This window comes from Lethenteron reissneri, chromosome 60 (genome assembly GCF_015708825.2).
Source record: "Lethenteron reissneri isolate LAM-NWPU_2019-01 chromosome 60, ASM1570882v1, whole genome shotgun sequence".
Classification (NCBI taxonomy): domain Eukaryota; kingdom Metazoa; phylum Chordata; class Hyperoartia; order Petromyzontiformes; family Petromyzontidae; genus Lethenteron; species Lethenteron reissneri.
In genome coordinates, this window is record NC_083838.1 from 2,520,217 (window position 1) to 2,547,620 (window position 27,404).

At 49.0% G+C, this 27,404-nt stretch overlaps 1 protein-coding gene across 1 annotated transcript; it reads left to right on the forward strand.

Moving 5' to 3' along the window:
• On the forward strand, positions 1-27,142 carry LOC133357901 (protein-glutamine gamma-glutamyltransferase 2-like). Its single transcript, XM_061576073.1, is given in 14 exon segments — positions 1-121; positions 7,733-7,921; positions 10,233-10,478; positions 11,532-11,569; positions 11,571-11,651; positions 12,569-12,697; positions 13,230-13,407; positions 15,150-15,282; positions 16,756-16,859; positions 17,513-17,755; positions 20,389-20,748; positions 22,087-22,250; positions 24,344-24,480; positions 25,039-27,142. Coding segments are annotated over 14 exon segments (2,154 nt in total). The 5' UTR covers positions 1-117; the 3' UTR covers positions 25,187-27,142.
• The last annotated feature ends 262 nt before the right edge of the window (positions 27,143-27,404 follow it).

Here is a 27,404-nt window from a genome sequence, read left to right on the forward strand (position 1 = left end):
GGTATAAGAGGGGGTGGATATTCAACGTCTCCACGCCACAGTCACTTCGTGTTGACTCGGCACGACGCGCTCCTCGTCCTCACCAAGAATCATCTTCTTTCTCCTAGAGCCGTCAGCATGGGTAAGCCAGACTTCCAGGTTGTGACCGTGACGACGGATGTGCCTTGCGTTATACCCAGTGTTACCCACACCAACGTTTGTCCAGCGGTTCCAACCATGTGGCACGCGACGTCGGCGTGTCTTGCCGGGTAGCCAACGCCTCCGCGTGCGTTACGCTACCCGTCGTTTGTAAAAATAAAACCTCCGGGGTAACCCCACGACTCTCGTGAAAAGTGCCCACCGCATCCCGAAGGGCTGCCGACTGCGGTCGAGATCCAACGTTGCCTTGGGCAAGATTTTGTAAGTAGTAAACGATGGAGCGTGTCGGCGAGATCGGTCAGAGGAGTGACAATTTTCATGTGCCCCAGGGTTTCCACCACCACCACCACCATACTCTTTGGTTCTTTCGGTAAAGTCACGTATAAAGACAAAATTATAAATTAGATAATAGCATACTACGACGTTTCCGAAAGAACCAAAGAGTAATCCCTGCAGTCACGAAAGCTCCAAATTAAGATTGAACCACTTCTACGGGGAAGTTTTAAGCTTATCTTTTTTCTCTCTCTCTGGCTTTTTTTGTTTTCTCTCTCTGCCCGTGTCCTCTCTTTGGAATTTTCACACTTAAATTCTAACTTAGCAATCTTTGAAATACGTAATCAACCAGGCTATGCGTTAATTGTGTGCTGACCGACTCTCCGTGTTGCATTACATTACGTTTCGATATTTTGCTAGGTTATTTAATTTTAATGTGTCTCTCTCCCGTTCTCCTAATTTTCAAGCTTGCGTACCTCACCACCACCATGTTTACCAATGTCACTCCACCCCCATTCGAATTAACTCGTTTCCACGCCGCGCGCGTCCAATGATTGTCAGACACGTCCCACGTGACGTAATTAGCAACGTGCGCATGAACAGATAACTGATTCCATTGACAACTGAGGTCTCAGTGAGCGTGTGCACATGCTCGGCGTGATCGAGCGGTAAGTTTGGCACGCGTTTAGCAAGCATCGGGCGCGTGCAGCGTGGAAACGAGTTAATTTGTGTTTGGATTGGGGAAGAGTAAATTGGTAGAGACGGCGCGTGGTGGAGTTTGGGAAACCCCATTTCTTATCCTAATTCTAGATTTGAAGCTTTCGTGACTGCAATGATTCATATTCTTGGGTTTTTTCGGTAAAGTCACGTAGGTAAAAAAATAAAATTACAATTAATAAAAGTAAAATAAAATAAAAATCACGACGTTTCGGAGGCAACACAAGCCTCCGTCTTCAGGTGGAACCGTCACAGCACGATTGCTGTATCAAGTAAATGAGAAATTCCAAGAGATCCGACCCCGTATAATCGTATATATACTAACCCTAATTATAATACTAATCCTCTGACAAAAAAAAAACCTCTAACCCTGTTCATACCCCATATGCAAATCTTAATAATAACTAACACCAAGCCTAATAATAACAACAACCATTATCTCAACCCTGAACCTTATTTGTAAATATTTAAGGCTGTATGTGAATGCATGTATGTATGTACGCGTGTTGACAAAGAGCGGTGGCGCATTGGTGAGCGCACTGCGCGACAAAACCGGCTACGCGAGTTCGATTCCCGCTCACGTCCAATGACGGTGGCGAATATTTGAACCGGTCCCGGGCCGCCCCTAATGTCATCTCGGCCTTAAATGAGTTTGCTGGTGCGATTAACACATCAGCACTGGGGAGACAAAGGCGGCCGGGCGTGGGGCTGGCCATCCACCCACCCTATCGTGTGCCGTGCCAGACATCATGGGTGCAGCTACTCGCCAGGAGCACTTGCCCCAACAGTCTGTTCAGGCTGCACGGGGGATCTTTGTCTTTGTTCGTGCGATCACGTGTCCGTTAATGTGGCTCGTTTGGGTTGGCTCGCTTCATTGTTCGTATTTTAATTGTTAAATTCCTCGTACAAAACGTAGCTCCAATGTCATAATTAAAGTTGCATTAGCAGCCTTGTCGCCGTTAAATCCGGATTCAGCCGGGCGGTTGTGGTGGCTACGCATGTGGCCTCTAATCCAGCACCGGTCTCGGCAGCAGCGAGAGTTGGTGTATCACACGAAGACGTCGCGAAACTCCCTATTGGGCCGTACCTCGGCTCTGCCAGAAAGAGGTGGTATCGCAGAAATGTGATCCGTCTCCATGGGGATAGAGCGTTTCCCCCTCGCACGTATGGCTTTTTGTTTTTCCTCCGGGTGCTCCCATTTCCTTTCACATTTAATTGAGCCGAGAACACCTCAGTACATAGAGGACCACAGAGCTTGGGGGGGGGGGGGGGGCAATCGTTGGTTTCGTCGGCTTCTCGTCTGTGGCTCCTTCTTGCGCCTCCAAGTGGCCCTTTCTCTCTCTCTCGCTACGAGAGCGAGCGGCGGCGCAGCGTTCCAAGCTAACAACATCATCATTGCCATTATTCGGAGAAGTGAACAAGCTCGGTGGATGATAAGATTAATATCTTCCGGTAAAGTCACGTAGAAGGGAAATAAAAAAATAATATAAATAAACACAATAAAATAATTCTCACGACGTTTCCCTTCTACGTGACGTTACCGAAAGAACCAAGAAGATGAATCCCTGCAATCACGAAAGCTTTAAATCGAAAGATAAGAATTATAGTTTTAGAGATAACAAAGCGGCATTGTGGTGTCGGTCCAAATAACTCAATGCTGAAAGATCACACTTCAAATGTCTAATTTTTTTAGAATTGCTTGTTGTTTGTTTTCAGTTTGTTGTGTTGAGTGTTATTGTGTTGTTGTTGTTGTTGTTTGTGTTTAGTTTGTTGCCCTTTCCTCCACGCCTCCGATTAGCACGGTTGGCTACGTACGGTGCGAAAGAAAGTTCAACATGCGTATTACGCAATTGGAAATCACACGCAGCAGCGGCAACGACATCGCCCTCTCGCTTGCGACGAAAACTCGGCAGGACCCTCTTGAACAATGTGTCTTTTGACTGCTCAGGTTTTAGACTTGGAAAACGAGCGCGATAACAACGATGAGTTGAGCTTTTACAGATTGCAGCGACACGCAGACTTAGGGCAATAGGAGTGCGAAACAGAATTTACACATCTATGGGGAGCCGAAATCGCGATAGTTATCGTATCGTAAAAATAAACTATTAATAACGTGTCGTGAAACCTGATATCGCGTTGACATCGGTGCGCGCGGAATTATATGTTATTTTATATGTAATTTTATTTTACTTTTATTAATTTTAATGTTTTACCTACGTGACTTTACCGAAAAAACCTAAATTATATGTTGCACTAAACAGGGCCCCGTGGTTCGGATGGAGTGCTCTCTACAACAATAACGTCTGGTAATCCAGCGGGGGTTTGTTTAACGAAGACTGGATCTGCCGATGAGACCTCAGCAGATCGAATCCCGTTCGGAGTTTGCTGTCAGGCATTCCTGTTCTGGAAAGCCGATGGGCCGATTGACTTTAACGTAAGCTAAACATTTTTTAAATCTTAACTTTGGAGCTTTTTTTCCCCTTTATACGTGACTTTACCGAAAGAACCAAAGAATAAACATTTTTTGTTTATTTTGCAAGGTAAGGCCCACTGAGCTATGTATTTTTTTTCAGAAGTGACTTTGCCACAAATGATATCTCAACGAAGTGGCTTATCACGTGGAAATGTGTAGCAGCTAAATACTCTAAACTTGTGATTTTGATTCTAAATGTGGAGGGAAAACCAGAGGACGCGGAGATAAATCCACACGACCACAGAGAGAGAGAGAGAGAGACACGCAAACTCCAAATATACAGCAGCAGGCGTCAGTGTCGGTATCGAACTCACAACCTCCTGTATACCAAGCGAGGTAGTTAACATCTCCTAGCCACCGTGATGATGATGAGAGAGAGAGACACGCAAACTCCAAATATACAGCAGCAGGCGTCAGGGTCAGGATCGAACTCACAACCTCATGTATACCAGGCGAGGTAGTTAACATCTCTGCACCACGGCGCCCAATATGGGGCAAACAAGACTGATAGTTGCATACGCATTAATTGTACAGTCATAAAGAAGTGAGAAGGGTTATACAGTACACTATAATTAATTTAAAATGGTTAAAGTTTTCGCCGCAGCTTCCTGTTATTGCAATCATGGGAGCTAAATTTAACTCTGCCCGTGTCATCCCCGGCCACCATCACATCGGAAGCTAAGCATGAGGCTTCCAGACTGATTCACACCCCACTTGGATGGGAAGGTCCCTCGGTGCTTGCCAGGTGTTGTAGGCACGGCGATACGGAGGAGGTGTGGCCAGGAGATGGCAGTAGAGCAACGGGGGGGGGGGGGGGGGGGGGGCTTGAGAGCGGCGGGGCAGTGGTTAGCGCATTGCGCCGTGAAGTCCAGTTCCCGGCCCTCGGCTCACATCAGCGTGAGATGGAATTGCGAACGGGAATCTCTGGTAAGGTCGGCGGTGAAGGCGCGGCACCTGCAAGTGCTCGCTCTCGCGATTTCGTCGCGGCAGAGGCATCCACCGTAGCTGGCTCTAGGGAGGCTACTCTTCCGTGGTGCCGTTTCAGGACGGTTTTGGAAGACGCGTGGGAGTCACCCACGATTTATCCCACGACACAAGACCAGCCCGTAAAATTGACAGCGCCTCTGCACCCATCAATATAACGGTTGACTGGCGGGGCGGATAGAGGCGGAATTGCGGGCGGGGAAATGTTTAAAAAATTGTGTCCCCGTATTCTACTCCCATTTATATTGTACCAAGTAAGGGCCCACTGAGATACGCAGCTCCCTTTCAGAAGCGACCTGGCCACAAATCATAGTCCAACGAAGTGGCTCATCGTGTGGAAATGTATAGCGGCAATATATACTCTAAATACATGCTTTTAAATGTGGAGGGGAAAACCGGAGGACCCGGAGAAAAGTCAACGCAACCACGGGGAGAGAGACACCGCAAACACCAAATATACAGCAGGCGTCAGGGTCGGGATCGAACTTATGACCTCCTGTAGACCAGGCGAGGTCGTCCACCATCTCGCGGCCTCTGAATTGCAACTCAGTGACACCATCCCTGTGGCAGTGTGCTACTCGTTCCATGAAATCCTGTCCTGGATTCTCCCTTCGATTGCGACAGATTTTGTTGTTTTTAATATGCATTATTATTATTATTACAACCTCCTACTTCGCGAGACGGGTCCGACTCCAGGCTTACAAACGCAATTTCGGGGAAATTCAGTTTTTCCCTCCTCCAAAAAAAGTTTGGGGACTTCCCAGTGTTTTGTTTTTTTCCCCCTCTGTGGTTATCTATCGCCACTGGTCAAACTGCCCCTTCCTCCAGTTAATACAATGCCTGGTCAAGGGGAAATGACACGGCAGACATAATGCGTGTGTGCAGATATACAGGAACCAGTGCTGGGGGGGGGGGGGGCGATTATTTTTTTGGCTAAGTCCATTACTCGATAGTGGCTAATTTACCGGAACCTTTATCAATCATAAGGGGGAGGGGTGGGGGGGCACCCTGATATCTTACCAGGGAAGGCTCACTCAACTAGGTAGCTCTTTTTGAGAAGCGACCTGCCCATCACAAATGATAGCTCAACAAAGTGTCTCACCACGTTGAAATTTATAGCAGCAGCCAAATGCTCTAAGACGCGTGACGTTGATTCGAAATGCTGGAGGGGGAACAAAAAAAACCGAAGGACCCGGAGAAAAATCCACGCGACCACGGAGAGAGAAACATGCAAACTCACAACATACGGGCGTCAGGGTCGGCATCGAACCCACAACCTCCTGTATACCAGGCGAGGTAGTTAACATCTCGCCAGAGCGTTGACCAGGCAAAACACCGTCTGAGCTTCTGGGATATTCCACCAGAGTGTGTCCGTCTGGATGTTTAACTTCTTTCGTACATAATCAACGTTTTTGGGTTTAGATCGCGTTATTTATAAATGTGTCGTAACCCTCCACCACCCGACACGGCCAATCAGTAAAAAATGTGTCACGTTGACAAAGACAAATAGTTCACAGCTTTAGCCCACCGGTGTGTTGAAGCCACAACACACCGGTGGGCTAAATGTTGTGGCTTCAACACACCGGTGGGCTAAAGCTGTGAACTATTTGTCTTTGTCAACGTGACACATTTTTACTGATTGGCCGTGTCGGGTGGTGGAGGGTTACTGACACATTTATAAATAACGCGATCTAAACCCAAAAACGTTGATTATGAATAACATTGGTCGCGAAAGCCTACGTGTTAAACTAACTTCTTTCGTACTCTACGTAGTCAGCCATGCTAACCGGTGTCCCCGTGAACAAGAGAGGAAGTGAAAGTGATCGGGGTGGAAGTACGGACGAGCTGTTTATAAATGAATTAGAGACACCATTGCCAATATACCTACTACACTCATGCAAAAATACGTGGACACATTACACACATACATGCACATACGGCAAGATTTGGCAAACAAGATTGAGCTGGATGGGATACATTTGGGTGGGACAAGTCTGGGTGGGATACGTCTGCAGGATGGAGGTGGGCCAATTGCTGAGACAGGCATTGGAGTGGTCTCCTCGAGTCTGGCGACCTAGGAGAACCGTCAACCTTTGAACACACGGTGGTAGACTGTTGGGGCAGATCTATGGGTTTTTGAATGAATCTATGGCTCTCTGTGAGTCTATGGGTATCTGTGGGAGTCTATGGGTCTCTGTGAATCGACAGGTCTCTGTGAGTCTATGGGTCTCTGTGAGTATATGGGTCTCTGTGAGAGTCTATGGGTCTCTGTGTAATTCTATGGATTTCTGTGGGAGTCTATGGGCCTCTGTGAGAGTCTATGGGTCTCTGTGAGACTATGGGTCTCTGTGAGAGTCTGTGGTTTTCCGTGAGTCTATGGGTTTCTGTGAGTCTACATGTCTCTGTGAATCTACAGGTCTCTGTGAGTCTATGGGTCTCTGTGAGTCTATGGGTCTCTGTGAGAGTCTATGGGTCTCTGTGAGAGTCGATGGATCTGTGTGAGAGTCTACGGGTTTCTGTGAGTCTATGGGTCTCTGTAGGAGTCTATGAGTCTCTGTGAGTCTACAGGTGTCTGTGTCTGTAAGCATGTATTTGATGATGGGTCTAAGTGGGAAGTGGTGCTGCAGTGGTTGGCGCACTACGCTACAAGCGTGCTTCCGGCTCATTGTCAACATCGGTGAAACATATCTGAGCCGGTCGCGGGTCTCACCTAGGTGGGCTCAGCCTTAAACGAGCAGCTGGTGCGGTGTGTATAACACCAGCGCTGGTGTTCATTCGGACGCTGTCTTTCCGACAAACCCTGTTCTTCACCTGAGGACGGCTGCTTGCGTTGTGGCCGAAACGTCGTGAGAATGTAATTAAAAAATGCTTATTTATTTATTTACTTTTTTATTTCCCTTCTACGTGATTTTACCGAAAGAACCAATAAGATGAATCCCTGCACTCACTAAAGCTTTAAATCGAAATTTCACATTATTATTATTTCATAATTTGATACGGCCAACAAAAAGGTCCCATTCAGCGAATATAAATCGGCGCAAAAACAACTGCGTCACACGAGACCTCTCGAACAGCACTTGCCCCAGCAGTCCATCAAAGGCTACATGGGTGTGTGGGGGGCTCTTTGTCTTTGTTTTGTCCCGTCAGATCCTCTGGAACTGGAGTCGTTCGAGAGGCTGGAAGTGGCGAACCAGAAGGCGCATCACCTGGAGGCTCTCGCCGTGGAGAAAGACCGTCTGTTCTTGCGGAGGGGGCAGCCGTTCCAGCTTCTCGTCAAATTCCGAGGGCGGCTGTTTAGCCCCGGGAAGGATGCCATCGTATTGGCACTGCATACGGGTGAGAACCCAGCGGTCGGCTCGCACGCTCTCTCTTTCTATCTCTCGCACGCACACACACAGCGCGCACGGCCTTAGAGAGACACACGGCGCTAGAGAGAGACACGGTGTCGCAGTGACACGGCGCTAGAGAGAGACACGGTGTCGCAGAGACACGGCGCTAGAGAAACACGGTGTTAGAGAGACACGGCGTTACAGAGACACGGTGTCGCAGAGAGAGACACGGTGTGGCAGAGACACGGCGTCAGAGAGAGACACGGTGTCGCAGTGACACGGCGCTAGAGAGACACTGTGTTAGAGAGACACGGCCTTAGAGAGACACGACGTTAGAGAGAGAGACACGGCGCTAGAGAGAGGTCACATAGACACACTCACTCTCAGAAACACTCGTTCGTACACAAGAACGTACTGTTGGGGCAAGTGCTTTTAGCGAGCACCTATGAAGGCCGGCACGGCACACGAGGGGGTGGGTGGTCAGAACCCCGCCCGGCCGCCTTTGTCTCCCTCGTGAAAAGGCAAAGACCCCCCGTGTAGCCTTAACAGACTGTTGGGGCAAGTGCTGTTAGTGAGCAGCTATGAAGGCCAGCACGGCACACGAGGGGGTGGGTGGCCAGAACCACGCGCGGCCGCCTTTGTCTCCCTAGTGGCGATGGTTACACACATCACCAGGTACTCATTTGTGTCTGAGTCGACCTAGGGGAGGCCCAGGACCGGTTCAGATAATCGTCACAGGCATTGGCCGTGAGCGGGAATATAACTCGGGTAGCCGGGTTCGCAGCGCTAACTACTACACAACAGTCAACAACCGCAACTTGCCAATAAGTGGCGGCGACGTCACCACGGCGCTTGTGCCAGGCTGGGTGCACATTGAGGCCACGTGAAGTGTCGAACGGCCGCCGGCAGGAGGTCACGGGACAGACCCAGCAGGTGTCCATGGGTCGACTGACTGAGATGACTGGCAGATGCATCAGCTGTGCCCCCCCGACTATACCCACAGGCTCACACAGTGCCAGAGAGCCTGTGCACTGTCGTAGATAGGCCTTCATCCAGCAGTGGATAAAGGCCCCGGAAGGTGATGCCACAGGCCCCCAATTCACTATCAGCCGCTTCTTTTTACAACTAATTCGAATGACTAACATTAGATTGTTTTTTTTTAACGGAACGCTCACTGCGTGTGGAGTTTCTGTGTTCTCTTTCTCTCGTCTACATTGGGATTCCTCCGGGTTTTCCGGTTTCCCCCCCTCCCCCGTAGCTAACTTTCCTCCCCCCGACCCCACCACACAATGTAACCGCGATTGGCCAAAACGTCTCAATCCTGAACCATCAATCACCTGCAAATTGCTCGGTTGGGAACTCACAGCCGTAGCAACAGCGCCACTTACTGCAGACACTTGGCAGCGCCACCCTGAACGCGAGTGAGACTCGGTGACGCTTTCCTGGGCAAAACAAGCGGAATAGTAAGAACGATAAGGGTCCGTCCATAAATGACGTCACGCACCTAGTGGGGGCGGTCAGACATTTGTGACGATGTGTGACGAGGGGGGGGGGGTGTTTGAGAAATGTCACATCAAAATGCGCAACTTAATATAAATATAGACAACACGTTCTACTTAATTAAATATACTTTTCAAAAATGTTTTCTCCTACAACATCAGAGTGCAGCGCCACATTAAATACGCACTACAATGACAATAGCTTAAAGCGATTTGAAGCATGTTATTAATTATTTATCAGAGTATTGTTTTTTGTTTGCATTTGACTGCAAGTATTGTGGTTAATGTAAACATGATTCCTTGCAGTTTTGTTTCCAGAAAAAAAGGGAAAAAACCCTATTAGTATATTTTGGTACTGGCAAAGGAGGCCTCGTGATGTCGCCCTGCCCCTGTCTAAGTATCCTGAACCGGCACTATCCACTGTCTGTGTACCCCTGTGTACGCGTACCATCCCCATCAGCTATCCCCGTACCCACATGCCACTGCAGGTCAAACCTGTGACTGACGAGCAAAGTTACGTTCAGTCCCCTTTGAGCTGGTGGTGTGGATAACATAACGCTGATGCTGCACACGCCGCTGTGCGCGTCGTCAAATCCGCTCGTCTGTCGCTTAATATTTGTCGTGGTAACTTTTCTAACCCATCCCCTAACTGGACATCTGTCAAAAAAAAACTTCGTAGCTCATCGCATTTCTCCAGGATAATTGAAAAAAAAAATCTGATTCTGCGAGCTACGTACTGTTCTGACCTCCGCAACCAGGAGGGTCAAACGCGCTTCCACTCGGCAACATCACCCCACCCCCTAACCCAAACGACCGTAGGCCCCAGCCCTTCGCAGAAGGACGGCACCCTCCTGCGCGCATCCTCGGACAACGCGGGGGAGCTCTCCGTGACCGCACACGGCAGCGGCGACACCTGGAGCTTGCTCGAGGCGTCCACCCAGGCCAGCGCCCCCATCGGCCGCTACACGGCCTTCCTGGAGACGAGGCACGCGAAGGGCGGCGACCGCACGGTGCGCTGCTTCCCCCTGGGAGAAATCGTCCTTCTCTTCAACGCCTGGTGCAAAGGTGAGTGGGCCTGTCCGGAGGCGACCACCTTTCCCCCCCGCCGGCCCCGAATTCGCTGCATCACAACGAGCAGTTGATGGGCCCCCACGACAGCCACCAGCCGGTGGCTTTGATTGGGGCTCGCCGACTGGGGGACGACAACGCAACCCGCCGGTGGAACGTTCGGGTGCCTGCTGCGGTTGTTCGTGGTTCAGATTCTGGCTGGCCGCCCCTGGTCAATTACCGCGGTCGTGTGAACTAACCGCAGAGTACAACGCGCCCACCCGCCCGCCCGCCCGCCCGCCCGCTTCGCTCAAGAGCGGGCGGCAGAGAGAACCCATGACGTCGTACGATACGAAGAGGCCCCGTTGCGTGCCCGCCGTTTTTTGGCCCAAGTTTTAAAAAAGGTGTGAGAAAATCGCACCGCAGGCCACGTGGTTGGGATCGTGAGCAGCCGTGACACCGCTGCAGGCCGCGTCTATGGACGATGAAATTTAAAAAAAACGGTGGCGCGTTCCTGGGCGACGGTTGCCACGTGCGTGCCATAAGAAAGAGGGCACGAATGCAAGCGTACTCAAAAATTACACCGGTCAACAAAAAAAACATTTTTTTCTGACCTGGGCTTTTGCAGCTGTTTTAGACTAATTTCAGGGTGCTGATTCCAAATCTGATCTCAGATTTGCTCTATCACATCTCATTTGCTCGCGGCATACACCATTTTCATTGATTTTACCCGAAATTAACTCTGTCACTTATGATTGCAAGATGTTGCGAGTCAGTGACTGCTTTGGTGTTAAAATATGGTGCTGTATTTTTAGGATAGTGTGTTTATAATATAATTTTATGTAGATATCCACATTTATTTAATATTTTTCTTCTGCAGTTTTTATTGAAAATGCAATATTTGATATCTCAAAAACCTGATGTGATGCCAGATTTGGAATCAGCACACCAAAATTACCTTAAACCCGTTGGAATACCTTATGCCAGAAAACGTGTGTTGACCAGTGTAATAATGATGATGATTTTGTGCACGGGCGACCTTTGTGTCGTGTCTGTGCGGTGATGTTGCAGACGACGCCGTGTATATGGAGGACGACCTCCTCCGCTCCGGAGTACGTTCTCAACGAGACGGGAAAGATCTACGTGGGCTCCCAAGACTACATCTCCTCCGTCCCATGGAACTTCTCCCAGGTCTCATGCAACAACAATTGCAACAATTACAACAATAATTGAGTGCATGTGGTGTTTTGCGCTAGGGGCTGCACTGCTCACGGATAATAATTCATATTGTGCTTGTTTACCAATGAAAGCCTCACCGAGTCTCATGGCGTATTCACACACCTGTCAACCCATACGGCTTAGCCCGTATTCTTGTACAGGGAAATAGAGTTTTCAGGTCCATACGGCGTACACCCGTTTCAATACGGGCAACAACATTTTTTTGTGTCTATTTGTTTGTGTTTCTCCCTTGTGATGGGACTTTGTGGGATGAACGTTGAGATTTATAAGGGGCACGGGGTGACCAATAAGGTCTGAGTTGGTCTCTAATAAGGTCGGGCACTGATAAGCGGTTGACAGGTATGCATGCAGAGGATTCTACCGTTCCCCACAACGCACACATATCGTGCACCCACAGACACAGTATACATACACACACAGCACATCGACTCTACACACACTCACTCCATCTCCTCCATCTCTTGGGACTTCTCCTAGGTTTACAAGCACAATGACCACATTCATAGCAACAACAACCCCCATTATCCACTAAGTAGCGGTGACGTCACCACGGCACTTGTGCCAGGCTAGGTGCACTTCGAGGCCACGCGAGGAGGTCACGGGACAGACCCCGGTGCCATGGGTTGACTGACTGACTGAGATGATCGGCAGATGCACCGCACGCACGCGAACACGGCCACACATACATAACACGCACTCACCAAATCACATGCAGCACACGCGCTCATCGCACTGGACACGGCAACGACGTCGACTACAACTACGACAGTGACATTGAAAGTGACCGTGCCACCGGCCGCATGATGGTGCCGCTGGCAATGCCGGATGGCGTTGGCCGCGGCTGACGCGTTGCTGTCATCCGTGCGCAGTTCGCCCGGGGCCTGGGTGACATCTGCTTCCAGATCCTGGACAAAAGCAACGTGGCGCTCAAGGATCTGGCAGCAGACACGAAGAAGCGCGGAGACCCCATCCATGTCAGCCGAGTGCTCTCCGCCATGGTGAGACGCTGCGCACGGACACGCGGGCACGGACACACAGAGATGCACGCACGGACACGTGCCCACGTGTGCTCTTTGAGGACCACGTGAAGTACTACAGGGTGCCACGGTGGTTAGATGTTAACCACCTTCACCGAGTGTACAAGAGGTCATGGGTTCGATCCCGACCCTGACACATGTATATTTGGAGTTTGCGTTTCTCTCCCCGTGGTCGCTTGGCTTTTTCTCCGAAATAAACCTGTTCCTCATTCCTCGCTTCTCTCTCTTTTTTTACGATCAGAGGAAACAAGAAGATGCTCGGTGTAGTCGGCACTTTGCTTCGTTCATCATTTCGTTTTTTCTCCAATGCTTTACTTTATGTGCCCCCCCCCCGCCCCTTTTTTTAAAATGAAAGATTTCACAAAAGACTTCACGCTCTGCTCTCCTCCTTCTTACCCCTTCCATCTCTCTCTACCCCCCCCCCCACTCTCTCTCTACCCCCTCTCTCCCTACTCCATGTCTATGTCCCCCCGTGTTATCTCCACCACCGCAGATCAACTCCAACGACGACAAGGGGGTGCTGCAGGGAAATTGGTCGGGCAAGTACCCAGACGGGACGTGGCCCACCAGCTGGACAGGCAGCGCCGACATCCTGCGTTGCTGGTATAAGACGCAGTGCCAGGCGGTCAAGTATGGTCAGTGCTGGGTGTTTGCCGGGGTGGCTTGTACCGGTGAGTGCCATTTGATTGCACACGTTGTTTGCGTGCACGTACATACACACAAAGACAAAGCCCCCCCCCCCCCCCCGTATAGCCTGCAACAGACTGTTGGGGCAAGAGCACCTATTAAGGCCGGCACGGCACACGAAGGAGTGGGTGGCCAGTACCACGCCCGGCCGCCTTTGTCTCCCCAGTGACGATGTTTACACACCTCGCTAGGCACTCATTTGAGGCTGAGTAGACCTAGGGGAGGCTCAGGACCGTTTGAGATAATCGTCACTGGTGTTGGCCGTGAGCGGGAATCGAACTCGGGTCGCCGGGTTCGTCGCTACACTACCACACACGTACACACACGTACATATACGTATCTCAAAACAGGTAAACCCCACCTTCCAGCCAGGTTTATCATTTCTCCGTGACTGGGTTCCATGTTTAATAGAATATATTTACAAAACCATAATTGGCTCAATAGCCGACCTCATGGACAATACTGCAATGGAGCACACAGCACGGCATACACACAGCTGGTGCGACCATGTTATTGGTTTATAGAGTTATAAACACAGAGTGCACACTACACCCACATATATATGAAGTACACATTTCGCAGGGTTTGTGTCTATATTAGCTGGGTGGTGGTGGCGGTGGCCATGCACACGTAGCCTGTAATCTCAGCATTGTGTAGCCAGCGGCGAGGGTTGATGGATCGAAGAAGGCGGTACAGCAAAAATGTGGACTCCACCTGTTCCGTCTGTTACGGGATAGAGCGTTGCCCCCTCGCACGGGTGTTTTTTTGGATGCTCCAGTTTCATCACACATGTACATAATTGGACTAGGGCTAACCCCCCCAATTAGTCGCCATGGTGGCGAGATGTTAACTACCTCGCCTGGTATGCAGGAGGTCGTGAGTTTGATCCCGACCCTGACACCTGTATATTTGGAGTTTGCATGTTCTCGCCATGGTTGCGTAGACTTTTCTCCGGATCCTCCGGTTTTTCCCTCCACATTTAGAAACATGCGTTTGGAGTATTTGGCTGCATTTTATTTCCACGTGTTAAGCCACTTCGTTGAGCTATCATTTGTGGTCAGGTGGCTTTTGAAAAAGAGTTGTATAGCTTAGTGGGTCTTACCTGGTAAAATAAAAAACAGTAGTAGTAGTCCGGCTAGCTGAGGTTTTACAGTCATACATACATACACATTTACATACACATATATATACGAAGGATGTGTTGTCAATTTTCAAAATTTTAGATTGTTGATTTGAAAATGTCATGGGCGTGGCATGGGCTAGAGCAGAGATGGCCTGCTATGGCACAGGAGAGGATTTTACGATAATTGGACTTGCTGATGGCTGGTACTCTGCGAGCTATCCGCTGTGTCAAGCCAGAACCAAACCGTGCTACACTGGCCTCACAAGGCAATCTGACTCCGGGCCGAGCAGGCCCAGGGGTTTGGCTCGTGGAGTATTCACTCCGTGTGACGTCAGTCAGTACACTCAAGAGACGCGCCGTCGCCACGCCATCTACACGTGTCTCAACTCGTCCATTACATGTGACGTCAGCGGCATGGCTCTGCTTGTGCAGTCGAAAAACTTGGCACCTCCTGAGCTGTGCCGGGCTGGCTGTACACGGCCCCTGCGCAGCACGTTTTGTGCCAGCGGAAAATACGTTTCTGTGGCCTTTGAGGGGTCATTTTGCTATTCATGACCTTTTAGCCGCTGACCTCTGGGGCAACCCCTTGACCTTACCCCACAGTGATGCGCTTCTTTGGCCTGCCGACACGCTGCGTCACCAACTTCACGTCGGCGCACGACAAGGACGGGAACCTCTCGTGCGACCGCTTCTACTACGAGAGCAGCAACAAGCAGGAGTCCCACGACTCTGTGTGGTGAGACACGGCAACACAAAGGACGCGAGATGCGGCATGGGTGACAGGACACACAGGGACACGAGGAGTGATAGTGGACATAGGGGGGGGGGGGCATGGAAGAGACAAGGACGTGGAGACACGGGGACACAAACGATTGCAGACCCCCCTCTGTGTAACACATCAGCGCCTTCCTGGGCTATGAGAACGATGTTGCCCCCCCCCTACCACCGCCACCCCTCTGTACCCACTGCAGAGGTCGCAACCGGGTACCCGATACCCGTACCCTACCCGTACCCGTATCCGGCCGCACCAGGTTTGCAAACGGGTACCCGTTTGTGACCCTGGTGCGGCCGGGTACGGATAGACCGTGAGTCACTGGTGAGTAACTGTTTGTCACTCATTTCCCAACGTCTGGTCTCTTCTCACAATTTAAGTTCCTAGAATCAACCCACCCGCGCCTGCAACATGGCTTCATCCCAGAGGTCGCAATCAGGTACCCGATACCCGTACCCTACCGGTACCCAGCCGGGTACGGGTACCCGTTTGCGACCCTGGTGCGGCCGGGTACGGGTACGGGTAAGGAATCAAAACCCGTTTGCCACCTCTGTGCCCACCACCTGGCTAGCAGGAACACGTGGTCGCCCATCCTAGGCCCCGAGCATCGCTCGGCTCTCCTCGGTGTCCTTCCGACGTCCGATCAATATCGGGCGCATCGCGGGCGAATTTCTTCAAAGGGCAATTCGGCTTGGCGAAGTAGCGTTGTCGCAACATGAAATCCTTCATTCTGACGGTCTAGCCCGACTGTTAGCCTCAACGGGTCCTCTCGAATGACACTCGCCTCGGCAGTGCATCTCACTACCTTAACAAATTATCTTTATCTCCCCCCCCTCCACTTCAATTCTCCCCCTTTCTCCCCCTTCCCCGGTTAACCCACTGCTCCCGAGTGCTATCCCTAACGTTGCAGAGTAGTGAACCCGGGTGACTTTAATTGGCCCCCATTTGGGGGAGCATTACTCGGAGGTTGCGGCTAGACTGAGATGTTTACTTCCTCGCCTGGTATGCAGGGGGTCGTGGGTTTGATTCCGACCCTGACACTTGTATACTTGGAAATTCATGTCTCTCTCTTTCCGTGGTCATGTAGATTTTTATCCGGGTCCCGCGGTTTTCCCCTCCACATTCATAATCAACAAGCATTTCGAGTATTTGGCTGCTATGAATTTCCATGCGACGAGCCACCTCGTTGAGGTATTGTTTATGGCCGGGTCGCTTCTGAATAAGAGCTACGTAGCTCAGTAGGCCTCGCCTGGTGAAATAAAAAGTGCAGCTTAATTTGAAAATTTATTTTGTGTTTAGTTTTCTTTGGGTTCAATTATAATAATGATACATTCTCATCATCAGCACTTTCCCCTAAAATTCTGTTTCAACGTGAGCACGAATAAACAGGTGCCCCTTAAAACAGCGTTCGGTCGTTCCCGTTGTGTCGGCTGGCAGGAACTTCCACGTGTGGGTGGAGAGTTGGATGTCGCGGAAGGACATCGAGGAGGGATACGATGGGTGGCAGGTGGTTGATCCAACCCCCCAGGAGAGGAGCGAGGGTGAGTGACGCGTGTGATGGCATCGACGCCTCCATAAGCCGGAATCTGTAGGCTCACCAGGGCGGCAACATCCTCATCATCATCATCATCGACGTCGACACACTCCCACATAATCAAATCTGTAACTCACGAGACAACCTCATCATGACAGAAGCGCAGCGCAGGCCCCGGAGGACCACAGATTTCACGCAAAGCACACAGAAATGTGTACAACCAAGCGCTCGGTCTGTGTGCACACGATGCAAAAGCCATCAGCAGTTCCCCAAGAATGGATCCACCCCTTGCAGTTATATTTCTTCACATACCAGTTACGAATCATCAGTAGTTCCCAAAGAACTGCAATGTGGTCCCTCTTATCTTAAGTCACTGTCAAATGACCTGAGGCAAGATGAACTGCATAATGCAATTCTTCGGGACCCGCCGATGTTTTTTGTTGTTGCAAAATGCAGAATGGCCGAGTGCTTATTGTGTGCATTGTCTGAAACTCAAAGTCATCCGGCCTGGCACTATCTTTCCGTAACGACGGCGTTCTCTCGTCATTCGCAGATCTCATCGATTGATCGAGGAGACGCAGGAGGCATGCCCGCGGGGCCACGCGTAGGCATCCTTATTTTTTATTGACACAATTGGGGCCCTGCGCCCGTATCTCCCAGGCGTGTTCTGCTGCGGGCCGGCGCCGGTGAATGCGGTGCGCAAGGGCCAGGTAGCGCTGGGCTACGAGACGCCGTTCGTGTTCGCCGAGGTGAACGCCGACGTGGTGATGTGGTCCGTGGCGGCCGACGGGAGGCGAACGCGCATGTCGTGCATCACGGACCACGTGGGACGCTGCATCAGCACCAAGCGCGCGGGCCGCGACGAGCGGGAGGACATCACGCTGCAGTACAAGTACCCTGAAGGTACGCGGGGCGAGACACGCGGATGGCGAGTCCAGAGTTGGTCCCGTTGAACCGGGCGAGAACCCGGGGTGACTTGAGGGAGTAGGACAGGAGCAGCCTGGGATGGGTGGTGAGCATGGGGGGGGGGGGTGCTACACTCAAATGTACGGTGGGAAAGAAGCCCCAACAAACACACACACGCACGCAAGTGAAAACCCCTTCAACTACCACCAAGCAATGTAAAAATAGTTGAATAAGCAAATAAAAAATGGCACCAAAAACGAAGAGCAAAGAGAAGTCGGGCCGAAAGACAAATCGCATCGCGTGAGACATTGAAATGATTGCGAAAGACGTGGGTCGATGCCGAATGGTAAAATTCCCAGCGGCGTAGATTATGTGGCTTAGAGCTATCACGGCACAATTACAATTACATACCTGTCAACCCATATGGTTTACCCATATTCTTTTACAGGGAAATTGAGTTTTCAGGTCATAATGGCGTACAGCCGTTTCAACACGGGCAAATTTGTTTTTGGTTAATTTGTTTGTGTTTCTCTCTTGTAGGATGAACTTTGAGATTTTTAAGGGCACGGGGTGACCAATAAGGTCTGGATTGGTCGCTGATAAGGTAGGCACTGATAAGGGGTTGACAGGTATGCAAATAAGTGACAGAAGTATTAAACAGAAATGACAACCACAACTTTGTTTACCAAAAAAACCCACCACCCAGTCATATTGGCATCGGCTAAAAACATCCCCAATGTTGAAAATATTACCCGCAGGTAACTCAATTGGGATCACACACAGCAGCAATATCACCCTCCCTCCCCTCCCCGCCCCCACTGCAAAAATCTGCCAAAGATCTTCTTGAAAATGAGTCCTAGAACTTAATGATGCCTTCCTGGGTAATCCAGCGTCATAGTAAGAAAACTAAATTGCATTTACGATTGCCATATTCTCCAAATTATGTGACGCACTTTCCTCCCCCGTATTCTGACGCAAAGGTTGAGGGGTGCGAGATGTTAACTACCTCGCCTGGTATGCAGGAGGTCATGGGGTCGATTCTAATCCTGACGTGAGTTTGCGTGTCTCTCTCTCTCATCATAATCACGGTGGCAAGGAGATGTAAACTACATCGCCTGGTGTACAGGAGGTCATGGGGTCGAACCCGACCCTGATGCCTGCTGTTTATTTGGAGTCTGCGTCTATCTATCTTATCACCGTCACAGTGGCTAGGAGATGTTAACTACCTCGCCTGGTATGCAGGAGGTCGTGCGTTCGATCCCGACCCTGACGCCTGCTTGTGTGTTTGGAGTTTGCGTGTTCTCCCTGTGGTCACGTGGAGTTTTCTCCCTGTCCTCCAGTTTTTCCCATCTACATTTAGAAACATGCGTTTCGAGTATTTGGCTGCTATAAATTGCCACGTGATAAACCGCTTTGTTGAGCTTTTCTTCATGGCCAGGTCGCTTCATAAAACGAGCTATATAGCTCAGTGGTAAAACAAAAATAGTTTAGTTTAGTTATTCTTATAGCCCGCAAACTGTGCGCGCGTGTGTGCATACGCGCGTGCACCTGTGCACGTTGTGGATTAACTCTGCGTGCGAAATGAAAGGTCAACACAAAGAATGCATTTAATAAAATATAAAGGTGCAGCCCTGAAATTTCCTGCTCATGCCACTGCTTGCAGAAAGGCCTCCACTACAGGGCGCTCTTGAGGTCCTCTCTAGAGGGTAATTTGCCTACTCTTCCACACTGGTAAGACGTCTTAGATGAGGTGGCTGTACTCACACTTTATCCCACAACCGGCCGAATGAAAGTTCGTTGACTGTGATCAGCAAACATGACGAATGCAACTCCAAACAGGACGAGTGATCAGCACGAGACTAAAAGAACGTCATAGAAATATTAAATACTACCAAATACAACTGTCAGCAGTAGCAGAACACGCGTGCCAACAAGGACACTCAATTGATGTTGAAGTTCTGTGCAAAACTAGCTACTACTGGCCAAGACAAATTAGAGAATCAATCGAAATTGAGAGAAATACAAATAATTTTAACCGTTCGCATAGCCAAAGACGTAGTGCTGCTTGGAAGTGAAACATAAAAAATACATTGTTGATAAGCATGCCTATACAGGCCACCGTACTTCAATAGGGATTACCTTTGGTACCGCTATTTTAGTACATACAATGGACAGTAAGTACAAGAACAATAGGCTCGCATAATGCGCATGCATAATCCACGTTGATTACCAAATACATATGCATTCATTAACCCCCAGCCACTATCGCGTAAGAAGTGCACACAAGGGGTGGTATCACATCTACGCCTCTCTTTAAAGAATGAAACGGGTGAACTTCTCCACAAATCTGGCTGTCGCCTGATGAAGCTGGCTGTAATTACTGGCGTAAAACGTCGTACTCAGATTGTAAATGTTGTGGCTTGGCTCTCCAACACACCGGTGTGCTGTACTAGTGACGAATTGGCCACGTGACAACCCTTACTAATTTTCTGTATCGGGTGGTGTCGGGTTTAATGGCACTTCTATATATTTACGCGATCTAGCCCAAAAAAACTGTATTATGGATGATATTGGTCGCGAAAGCCTCCAACCACGTGTTAAACTCCTTAACCCTCTCCCCCCTCCCCAAGGCTCCAAGGAGGAGCGAGCGGCCTATGCCCGGGCAACGTGCATCGTCCGTGGGGAGAAACCGCAGCCAGGAGTCGACGACGACTATTCTCGGCCACCGCGTGTGCCGCCGGCCCCCAACGGAGCCGGCGAGCAGGGCGAGCAGCAGGAGGTGGTCCAGGGCCTGGTCCTGCGAACCCGCCTGAGCCGCTCGGCGTTTGTGGGCAGCGACATGGACGTGCACACGTCGCTGCGGAACCCGTCGCGCCGGCACGCGGCGGTCGTGCGTCTTGTGCTCTGCGCCAGGGCCGTCACCTACACGGGGATAGTCAAGGGCATCTGCACCCAGAGGGAGTGCACCGTGAAGGTGCCTCCCGGAGAGAGTGAGTTGACCTCCGTTGAGTATGGCTAGCCACGTGCGATGAGAACGAATTTCCACATACATACAGGCAGTCCCTGACTTACGAACGGCTGACTTACAAGCACCCGTACTTACGATCGGGCTTCCATGAGATATTTATGATTTAGCCATCCGACCTGCGAGCGTGAACTCGCACTTGCGAAACAAACCGAGGAACTGTTTAGTGTACCATGCAAATTTACAATATTTCTTCTTATTATCTACGAGTTTAACAGTGCTTCCCTTTTTTTTGTTGAAACGTAACACATTTCATGACACAGACAGGATGTTCGTTTAACTACAGTTACATTATTGTGTTCCGACTTCCGAACCGTTCGACTTACGAACTGGCTACCAGAACGGAATGCATTCATAAGTCGCAGTCTGTGCGTACATACGACGGGGACGAGGGCTGCCCACCTGTTCTGTCGTCGTTATTGTCGCCAGCGGGGGCAGGATGGCGTGGTGATGACACTCGTGGCAACAATGTCCTGGTTTCGACTCCCAACATTAGCGCCCTTCCTGCATGGAGTTTAAATTATTATTGAACTTTTTTTAAATTCAATTTTATCAGGTAAGGCCCACTGAGTTATACAGCTCTTTTTGAGAAGCAACATGGCCACAAATTATAGCTCAACGAAGTGGCTTATTCTGTGGAAAATCTTAGCAGCCAAATACTCTCAAATGCGTGATGTAAATTATAAGTGTGGAGGGAAAGACTGGAGGATCTAGAGAAAAATCCACGTGACCACGGGGAGAACACGCAAACTCCAAATATACAGCAGGTGTCAGGTTCAGGATCGAACCCACGACCTCCTGTATACCAGGCGGGGTAGTTAACGTCTTGCCACCTTGGCTCATTTGTATCGTCTCTCTGCCTCTGTTCTGCATGGGTTTCCTCTGAGTTGTCCAGTTGCCTCCCATAGCTTACAGTTTGTTTTTACTGATATCGCCCGAATTTCCCATAATGACCATTATGGTGCTACTGCTCTTTCTGTTGATGATGCAGATGATAATGCTATTTGTAATTACTGACAAAATGTCGTACTCAAATTATAAATGTTGTGGCCAACGCACCGGTGTTGCTGTACTAGTAACGAATTGGCATGTTCTGTTTACGTGACAACCCTTATTAATTAGCCGTGTCGGGTGGTGTCGGGTTTAACGACACAGTTATATATTATTATATACAGGGTGACCCAAAAAAAACGGGCCCCAACTCTAATAGGCCCCGTGTGCACGGGGCCCGTTTTTTTTGGGTCACCCTGTATTATTGATGCTGACGATCATGCAAATGGCGATGCTGTCCGTCTCTCACTAGTTGTCTCGGAGCCGCTGCGTATCAAGTACAAGGACTACGAGTCTCAGCTGAGAGATCAGAACATCATCCGCGTCACCTGCGCTATCACTCTGCCCGGCCAGGAGACGATCCTGGCCTTTTCTGAGCGGAACATCATCCTCGAGACCCCAGAGATCCACGTGATGGTCAGCCTATAGCATCTGTTCAGAGTGAATCTGTCACCACTTACACGACCAGTGTGCTTTTTGTGCTAAGTTTGATGTCCTTCCCCTGCACCTCTAATTATCGTGGTTGGTTTCGTACTGTGTGAAAGAAGTTCAACGTACGTGCAACATACACAATGTGTGGCCTAAAAAAATCTTATAAACGACGTTTCGGGCCATAGCCCTTCTTCGTTGCACGTACTGTAAATAGTGAGGACAAAAGTGGGACAGAGTGGAGGAGAAGAGTTGGAGACTGCAATTGTTTACACCGTAGTTCCTGTGAGAATTTAATTGAATGTTTTTCTCATTAAAAACAGGCAGTTACATAATAGTAGCTGTTGAGTAAGAGCGAAACCCTTGCATAATCCTGAAGAATGGCAACCTTTACTGCAGCCTTGCACCCCATTGGTTCTAAGTCATACATTTTGTGTATGTTAAAAACATAGGGTTTGATGAAACAAATTAAGTTGTATTTAACGTGCCCGTGCATAATTTGTGTTTTCGATGATTTACCTTCTAAAAAAAATATGGCCATGTCTCGTACCCCCCAGAAAGGGCACCTCCAGGTTAAGAACCACTGGCTTAAACGAAAAATTATTCAATGTTGCTGGCACAACGAATTGCGATCACAGCACACGATGTTAAATTTCGATTTAAAGCTTTCGTGACTGCAGGGATTCATCTTCTTGGTTCTTTCGGTAAAGTCACGTAGAAGGGAAGTAATAAAATAATAAAAATAAAACATAATAAAACAATTCTCACGACGTTTCGGCCACAACGCAAGCAGCCGTCCTCAGGTGAAAACCAGGTCTGTCGAGCACACGATGTGTTAAATGGAGCCCCCCCACGTGTTGTGTTTACATGAGGGGGGGGGGGGCGGGGGGAGGGTGCTCTTGCCAGTTCGCATCTGCTCATCCATCGTGTAACAAGCCAGGGCTCTGCCGACGGGACCGAAAAGGTCGTTTTTGTTCGCGTCAACAAATGCTGCTTCGATACAGGGCGGCAGGGTGTTGCAGCGAGAAGGGTTCGACATCGAGGAATAATAGCAACCCCCCCGACGTCGACGAGGAATTGGAGGCGCTATCATATTCTTAGGTTTTTTTCGGTAAAGTCACGTAGGTAAAACATTAAAATTAATAAAAGTAAAATAAAATAAAAATCACGACGTTTCGGAAGCAACACAAGCTTCCGTCTTCAGGTGGAACCGTCACAGCCCGACAGCTGTATCAAGTAAATGAGAGATTACAGGAGATACCACTCCGTTTATATAATGGTTGAGGGGGGGGGGGGAAGGGGCAGGGAATGCCCACTCTTTATTATTATGGTAAGGTGCGGTTTGAGACTATGAATAGACTGCATAACAAAAGACTGAGCCTTTATTATGGAGAGGTTCTGTTTGTGACTACGCCTGGCCTGCATAACAAAAGTGTGAAAAAAGAAAGCTAAACCTTCTTCTTGGTTCTTTCGGTGAAGTCACGTAGAAGGGAAGTAATAAAATAATAAAAATAAAACAAAATAAAATTATTCTCACGACGTTTCGGCCACAACGCAAGCAGCCGTCCTCAGGTGAAAAACCAGGTCCGTCGAGGCGACAGAGTATGAATGAAACAGCACACGAGCTTGGAGCATATATATAAGCTGGGCGCCTTGACAAAGAAATTTGCATATCAAGAGGAATTTAGCATATTTATGGGAAATGCAGGAATGTGATTAGTACTACATATACATATGCATTTCCCATAAATATGCTAAATTCCTCTTGATATGCAAATTCCTTTGTCAAGGCGCCCAGCTTATATATATGCTCCAAGCTCGTGTGCTGTTTCATTCAGACTCTGTCGCCTCGACGGACCTGGTTTTTCACCTGAGGACGGCTGCTTGCGTTGTGGCCGAAACGTCGTGAGAATAATTTTATGTTTTATTTTTATTATTTTATTACTTCCCTTCTACGTGACTTCACCGAAAGAACCAAGAAGATGAATCCCTGTAGTCACGAAAGCTTTAAATCAAAGCTAAACCTGGTAGAAAGCTAAACATGGAGGCGCTTTGCTTTGTTTGTGGATTGGTCGTGCCAGGTGCTGGGTGAGCCTGTGGTTGGCCGAGAGCTGAAGGTCGAGATGTCCTTGGTGAATCCACTGCCTCAGCCTCTGGACGACGGGGTGTTCTCCCTCGAGGGACCAGGCCTCACCAGTCTCCAGCAAATCTCCTGCAGGTACAGAAAAAACCCCCACGTCACGCACGTTTATTTTACTACAATTGTTATTGCTATTGTTGTCGTTTAAACGTTGCGCTTGTTTACCCAACGATAGTCTCACTGGGTCTGGGTCCTTTCCAGGTTTGCACAGTAGGGGGGCTCGTTGCTATGTCATTTACAACTCAGTAATTTGCAGGTGATTTTACCGCAACTGGAATGTTTGGTCAATACCCAGTTACATGGTGTACGTTTAACTTTGAGTTTTATGTGACTCTAAACTCATCGAACGATACGATGACGTCCATGCGGCAGAAAACCCATGCTACTTACTATGACTACTGCGCCAACCACTTGCCGAACCAAAAACAAATGCAGATGTGTATCGCGAAACGAGGAAGAACAATCATGTTCACGAATGGATCACCACAACGCTTGCCAAAGAGGCATTCATCAGAATCAGAATGTTTATGATGAGCTACTAAGCCCTTTTTCACAGATGTCCTCGGAAGTGTTCAACTAGATGCCGTGGATTAATGGTGAGCACGTGTCTCCTCTCTCCATGACCCCGACCCACAGCGACGTGGTGGAACCCGAGAAGAGAGTGTGCGTCAGTGCATCGTTTTGCCCAAGCAAGCCTGGGCTGCACAACCTCATCATCACGTTCAACAGCAATCGCCTGCGTAACGTCCACGGAGAGGCACGCGTCATCGTGCGCAGAGCTTAAGTGCGCCGAGCTGACTGCCCCGCGCAGCCTGGGTTCAGAGTCTGGGTATGCGTGCATTCCAACCAGCTGTGCGGGATACTACGGGTTTCAAAATGACCGTTAACATAGTAACAATTCAGTCTATTTGGTATTTGCGCCATTCTTATCACGGGGTGTCCCAAAAGTCTAGAATTATAGGGGAAATAATACAAAAAGCAATAATAACGCTTTTATTCACAGAACATACTCGATGTGTCCACCATTGTTCCTGATACACAACAAACTCCTCGAAGGACTACTGCGTGGTTTATCTTGTATGGATCCCGTTTCCCTAAACTTTGCAACACAGCTCTGTGTTATTGGCTCGCGGTCTGGATGCAGTCTGTTAAATGCAACAGCGATTCCTATGAGTTGCATTATCTTGACTCATTCTTCCTTACTCAGATACATCTTGGGCCTGCAGAAACAAAACAATATGAATTAGTTATGTTTTCCCTATGATTCCAGACTTATGGGATACCCTGTATATATGACGAAGGCGCCATGTGCCACAGACAGATTTAGTCTTCCATTATAAGGGGATGTTGCTGCTGCCGCCAATGTGAAAGCAAAAATTCAGTCGTTTGTGGGGTCATTTTTAAAATTCGAAAATGTTGACCGTTACGTCAGCACACAATGACCTCCTAATTTTTGAAATGCATGAGGGGTTCTGTAACATCAACTGTGAAGCAGGCGGCGCTTAGTACGTTGTGCTTAATACACCTGAAGTTATAACTAGCGTCGTCTGCCAGATTAAAACCACGAATCTCTGCAACAAGTGGCCATGTCTGGGTATTTTCATGTCTATTTCTCTGTTTTTTAAATATATGTTAAGTACTGTAGTTCATAATGTCAATGTCAGATACGCTCAACTAGTACTACCTTATTAAAACACCTGGGTCTAATCCTTGGGTATGTTTGCATTTTATATCAAGGCTGTTTCGCCCATCTATGCACTGCACGTTAAGTATGTTCCGATTAGTGGTGGTTGTTTATGAGGGTAGACTGACAGCTGCCATTAGAATTTGGGCCACCCCTGAGTTTGGAGGCCATCAAGTGACTTGGCTCAGAGTCACGACTGACAACAACTAAGGTTGTGAAGCCATGCATGTGTCAGCTCTTCCCGCCTGCAAATGTGTTGGGCACCGTTACTCTCGTGAAGATAATCCAATACCAACAAACCTTTTCCATGAACTTGCGTTGCTATTCGGAACCCATCCGAAATAAAACCAAATTTATCAAATGGTAACCCTAAACTCGGAGACTCGAGACGTGCTATGAGGACCAACATCGGCAACACGGCCCTGCCGGCCGAGGTTGCACCTTGCTGGGCAGAGCCGCTTTGAGAGCAGCGTGGACTCGTCATGGCCTATGGACGTACTGCTTTCTGCGCGCCTTTACAAGAGCGCGACTGTTGTCATTTAAAAGCAAACACTTCAGAGGACAATCGCATTGTTAGAAAGCGTTTAAAGAACTTTAACCATATGCGTAAATTCCCATTCCTTGTTTATTCCGTTGTGGTTTTTTTTCACCATGGGGAGCCAACTGATAACACTGGTCAGCCAATCTATCCTTGCCTGCCATGCTGTCGCCAGTCTCAACGTCTTACGTTTGCATACCTGTCAACCCCCTTATCAGTGCCCTACTTTATTACAGACCAATTCAGACCTTATCGGTCATAAATATCAATGTTCATCTATACAAGGTCACCTCACAAGGGAGAAAGACACGTTTGTTTTGCCCGTATTGAAACGGCTGAATGCCGTATGGACCTGAAAACTCAATTCCCCTGTACAAGAATACAGTTAAACCGTAGGTGTTGACAGGTATGCATTTATGACATACGTAACATTTAAAGTGACGGTGTTTGGTTTGTTCCTTTATTTGAAAATGTCTTGCTTATGTTTTATGGGCCAAATAAATAGATACAGAAATAATCCCGAGTTTGCGTCTCTGTAATGTTCGAGAACGGGCATGGGTGGTGCTGCGACTGAAGCCGGATTCACAGCTGAGTTGTGAAAACCAAACTGTCCTCGAAATCGCGCAACTTCATCGCCTGCAACTGGTTTGTCCATCTTCTTGGTTCTTTCGGTAAAGTCACGTAGAAGGGAAATAATAAAATAATAAAAATAAAACATAATGAAATAATTATCACGACGTTTCGGCCACAACGCAAGCAGCCGTCCTGCATTCCGACCGC